Here is a 5,736-nt window from a genome sequence, read left to right on the forward strand (position 1 = left end):
TTTAACCAACTTCACGCGTGCCCAGAAACGATTCAATTCAATTCAACCAACTTCTGCTTCTCATTACTTTTGCACGGGGCGAGTTGGTTCGTGGGTGTTTTCTAGATGATTATGTAAAAATGTACTTAAGGTAACAAGAACCAAAGTTACACTTAAGTAAAACTAAACAATACTTAAGTAAATGCAACACATAATGACCTAAAAGTCGCTAAGTACTTAAGTGGTAAAAAAAGACACTTAAGTAGTTTTGGTATTTTATCCTGAAACGGCCTTCATAGTTTCTACACGTGCTAATAAAGCCATTTCCAGCATAAACCTAATAATCATACTACTGGCTTCCGGACTGTATGAAATTATGTATTTATGGGTCCGCAGTAAGTCTAGATGAAGCAGGTGCTTCATAGAACTATGTTGGCTATCGGTAGCTAAGAAGCGTCTGGTTGATCGCGACCAGTTTGAACTGAAAGATGGCGGCTACCATGAAACGCGAAAGGAGCAGTGATAAACTGGATGTTTACACGAAGAAAAAGATATGCAGAATTGCCAGTTGTTTCTCCGATATAGACCATATTCACTTTTCTTTCACAGAACAACTAATTCAGAGGTTGATATTGGAAATGGGAAGTATTTTCCACATGAACTCTTTGACATTTGTCAAAACAAGGTGCTTATCCATTCTACTTTCGAACGCTAGCGACGGTTGCCCCTTTTCGAGAGCTTTTTGTAGGATATCAGAAAACGACGAAGAATATTCCTTTGCAAGTCCATTTACCAAAGGATTGAATATTTTATTGAAATACCTGCGGACGAAAGAGATGCCCTTAGATCACAAAGAACGTTTTGTCTTGGAAACCCTCCTACATTACATTATTGACATGGAGAATGATGGTAAGAATATCAAGTCCTAAATACTGATTTTTTTTTTCGGGTAGAGTATGGTGAATTCGTGATATCAGTATGGTGGGTCGATCATCGATGACCAGGTAGCTCAGTCGGTAGAGCACTAGTGTTTAGAGGTCCCTGGTTCGAATCCTGGTCTGGCTGCTACATTTTCTCTCTCCTACATTTTCCCTCTCCTGTTACAGTTTGGTGATGTATATAAGCTGAGAGTTGACAAGGTACAGATCATGTTTCAAAAGTGTAACAGGAAAGAAGAAAATATAGTGGCTGAGCTACCTGGTCACCGATGATCGACCCAGTTCAATCTAAATTTGAATTAAATTAAAAGCATCACTTTGTGCTATACTTCCAACATTGTTGGACTAGAGATTAGGGCTGGGTATTGGAACGTCTAAAACGATACAATACATATTGACAATACACTGAAACAATACACGATACGTATTGACGATACAGTGGACCTCTTTTTCAAATTCAGTTAACCATTGTGTTTAGAATACTGTGACAATTTGAATAACAGACAATTTCGATAAAACATTCTTTAACTAGGAAAAAAAAGCTACCAAACGTTTGATTCGGTTTATCATCTGTGTTAATTAATTTCTGTCAATTTGTATTCTTAGTTATGAAAAGGCATTTCTAATCCATCTAGGTGACACAGATGCCTTAAACACTTCCTATTGATTGAAATGCTCTTACTTGAATGATGCTTTAGAATAAATTTTGTTTGGAATTTCCTATTTCTCTCTAACGAAAACATTAGGGTGAGTTATTAAAACGATACAACGATATACAGCAAGTTTGGGTATCGATATTCAAACACTGCTGAAAACCGATACATATTGGTATATCGATATATTGATCCAGCCCTACTAGAGATGGTCCTGACCAATATTTAAGGTTGGTCTTAATCCGGGATGGCTGTCACAGGGCATGCAATCTTGAAGAGAAAAATCAGTTGTCTGACATGCAGATACATCATCAGTATAACATAATGGAACTTGAAATTACATAGATCTCAACACAGATTTACATGTATTGGAAATTTGATGATGAGGTTGGGAACCATCCGGAAAAGTTAAAGACTGTCACAGAAACACAAGACACTCCCACTTAACAGAGATCAATCAGTCTGTGTAAAGAGGGATTTTCAGACCATTTTCCCAAAGAAGAATACATAAATTGGTCTGAACATTTATTTATAGTCACGCTATTTTATTGCAAATTTGAAAGTGTATATTTTCAACATTAATACTAGTAGTAATATTTTTGTGAAATCAAACTTAAAAGAAGCATCAATATAATCCATTACTTTGACAAACATCTCCTCTCCTTTACCATTATGATCCATTTGGAGCTGTATAGCCACTTTTATGACTTAAATCTCTTGAAAAGTTCTGAATGCATGCATTGACAAAGATTATTCATAATTATAATTATAGATCTACATATCTATAAAATGGTTTTCATTGCAGCTGCACAGGTTCCTTTCAAGACTTTAGAAGAATTAGAAGAGAGAGATGTTGCCATCATTCTAACAAATCATTTATTTGGGAAACTTTCAACATCATCGCACTTTGTCATTGATAAAAAGTGGAAGGAAGAAGACAAAGACCAGAAATTGTGTCCATGTCCAAACACTGAATGTAAAATTACAGGAGTATTTGGTGACACTGCCATAGGTACATAATTAATTATTGTTGTTAGCTTAACTTGAGTTAATTTTTTTAAGTTTGTATTCAAGTAGAATTCTTAAATGTCAGATAAATTCTGAATATTGTATTAAATATTGTCAGTCAGCTATAGATATCAACCTTAAAGATCTGTATATGTTATTGCTTCTGATTTTGGGTTTGATTGAATGACCAGAGATATTATATATATTCACATAGATATGTAAATCTTAAGTTTGTTCAAATGATTACCTTGACCTTCATTTAAGTTCACATTAGTCAAAAGACAATCTGCATTTAAGCAAAATCAACTAAATGTACAATGTAGAATCAGTCTGTTATAATTGGAACTGGCAGACTTTATTATAACTGTACTATACATTATGTATTATATGTAAACTGAGTGAAACTGACTGAAATATTTAATGACCTGAAATAGATTATTGATAATAATTAATGTGGAAATTATGAATATTGACTGATTTAGTAATAATTTGACATCAGGGGCAATATTCGCGGAAAGTAGATGTCCCCATCTAGTGAGAACGTGAAAATTAAATATCCTGATATTGCAAGATTGCGAAAATTTGATTACTGAAAATTACTTGATGTCATTGACTAAAAACCATAGAGACCTGATAACAGGCCAGTAGTATGCTGGGATAAAGTGCTACTAAACTTGTGAAATGAATGACCTTGAACTTCATTTTTAGGCTAAAAAAGTAAAGTAAGATATGCTTTGATAATTCAGTCATGATTCCTCATGGGGCCATTCAGATTTGAGTCTGAAGCATGTGATGGGTTGAAAAGATGTTGTTTTCTGTAAAATTACAATAGCTAGACCACTAATACAATCTCCTTTCAAAATTTCATGGTTTTCATTCCTAGTAACAGACAGTCTATTAGATTGATTGTCATTAGATAGAAACATTTAATACAGGTAAATACACTTGACAGATGAAAAATTTAATTTAATAAAAAGTATAACAATGAAATGCCTTATATGATATACATTCTGTTTTGATTTTATTTCTCCAGGAAATCCAGCAGTTTGGCATGGAAATGTAGATGTCATTGTCAATGACCAAATTGTAGTAGATGTGTTGGACGTTCAGATTGATCACAACAGCGACAGAACGCCCACTGAAGAAAGAGGAAGATCTGTCTGTCTCTTGAAAAATGCACAGCTGATAGCAGAAACTATTGTATATTCCTTTCTACGGAAAAAAAGACACCCAGAGTATGGCCAGTTTCTATTTCCCTGTATTGGAGTCAACAGAAAGGAAATGGTGGTATATTTTTATGACTCTGAGAATGATGTTTTGCTTCAAAGCTCCCCGATTTCTCTGCATTCTTTAGCAGGTAATGTGAACTTGGTTGCAATAGTGGTGTCGTGGTTAGTGATCAATCCTGAGTATCTCTGTGATGGCTTACCTGAGTCTCTGAAAGAAAAAACATCGGGATTCTTCCAGGACGCAGAGGAAGCACTTTCTGTGTATGAAAATGAACTACAATTTGGAGATTTAAGAGCTTCTTGTCCAAACCCAAAACACAATTGCAACTTGGTGACTAACCAATTAGTGGAAGATTTAGAAAAGGAGTGGTTTCAATTGTTGCAATATATCGGTCAGCCTGATCCTAACATTACATGATTGTGACAGCATCACACAGTTCTTGTAAACTACTGGTACATTGTATATGATATTCCATCTTTGCATATTACAGAGTTAGCTCCCATGCAGGTAGGTATCCATGATTGTGATGTCATTATTTTGTGAGCGCAATTCACGTTGTTTTCTTCGAAATGTTATGCTTGTAAACACATGACATCACAATAAATAACTACTCGCAAGTGCAGATAACTCTGTAATATGGAAATACAGAATACTCTGTTCTACCGTCTCCATCCCTTTAAATCCTCTTCCTGCTTTTCAAGGCCCCGATATAGTTTAATACCTTGGATTTAACTCTTTATTAAATACAGACAGAACAACAAGTTCTGTATTGATTTTAGCTTGATTGTCTGATTTCTGACTTTTATAGTATGATGTAATGCTTTGGTTCCAGCAGCTGATTCACTTTTTTCAATATTAAATGCCCTTGACACATCTTTTGGTTTATTACAATAATTCTGCCTCAACTTTTGATCATGTCTGTACTTGAGAAATTCTTGTGACTATCGTAAATTGGGATATTTTGGTGTTGGGAAAATTTGGCTTTTTGTATCAAAATAGGGTGGTTAAATTTTGGTGTGTTTCAATTTGGCGCTTCTCTTTGTCTTGTAATGTTTGGCGCATAACTTGATTTGATCAAAAGGAAAAAATCTGAAGATTTACTTTGTCTATATATAGAAAGATCCCGCAATAATGAAAAACTGACATGATGTGTTTTGAAGCCTTATTGATATAAAGGCAACCCTCTGAAATATTGGTCTTAAATAAATCTGATTAATAGTCACACATCTAATTATAAAGATTACAAGTAGATCAATATCAAAAATGAATGAGTTATCTTCTGTCTTCCCCTTACACCACAGCCTCTACGCCATTGTCACAATTGATTTACGTTCAATTTCACGCCACTTCAATAGTGCTCACTTCCCATGGCACTATTGCAAATAGTACCCATATGTGTAGTCAATCAGAATCCAGTATTTTGTCACGTGATATACTGATTCTTTTTAAAGACTGCAAAACTACGAATGTCCATATATTAAACAATATAGTTCTTATTTTCAGCCTACAAATTAATGAATAAATATATAAATAACTATGTTTAAAGCTTTACAAAATTTTATTTGTCAAACACATGATAAGAATATGAAATAAATTGTCTAGTAATGTCCATGAGAATTGAATTACACTCTAGTTGTGTCTGTGAGAATGAATTGACACTGGTCTAGTGTGTGTCTGTGAGAATGAATTACACTGTCTAGGTGTTGTCTGTGAGAATGAAATGAATACATTGTCTAGTGTGTCTGTGAGAATGAATTACACTGTCTTGTGTTGTCTGTGAGAATGAAATTACACTGTCTAGTGTGTCTGTGAGAATGAATTACACTGTCTAGTGTGTCTGTGAGAATGAATTACACTGTCTAGTGTGTCTGTGAGAATGAATTACACTGTCTAGTGTGTCTGTGAGAATGAATTACACTGTCTAGTGT

The 5,736-nt window shown here is 34.5% G+C and overlaps 1 protein-coding gene across 1 annotated transcript; it reads left to right on the forward strand.

Moving 5' to 3' along the window:
• Window positions 1–432: 432 nt before the first annotated feature.
• LOC138307745 (uncharacterized) lies at window positions 433–4,681 on the forward strand. The gene is made up of 3 exons (XM_069248609.1): window positions 433–888; window positions 2,376–2,582; window positions 3,612–4,681. Exons 1-3 carry the CDS (start codon window positions 468–470, stop codon window positions 4,223–4,225), a joined length of 1,242 nt encoding a protein of 413 aa, XP_069104710.1. The 5' UTR covers window positions 433–467; the 3' UTR covers window positions 4,226–4,681.
• Window positions 4,682–5,736: the final 1,055 nt, after the last annotated feature.

Source organism: Argopecten irradians, chromosome 14, assembly GCF_041381155.1.
Source record: "Argopecten irradians isolate NY chromosome 14, Ai_NY, whole genome shotgun sequence".
Lineage (NCBI taxonomy): Eukaryota > Metazoa > Mollusca > Bivalvia > Pectinida > Pectinidae > Argopecten > Argopecten irradians.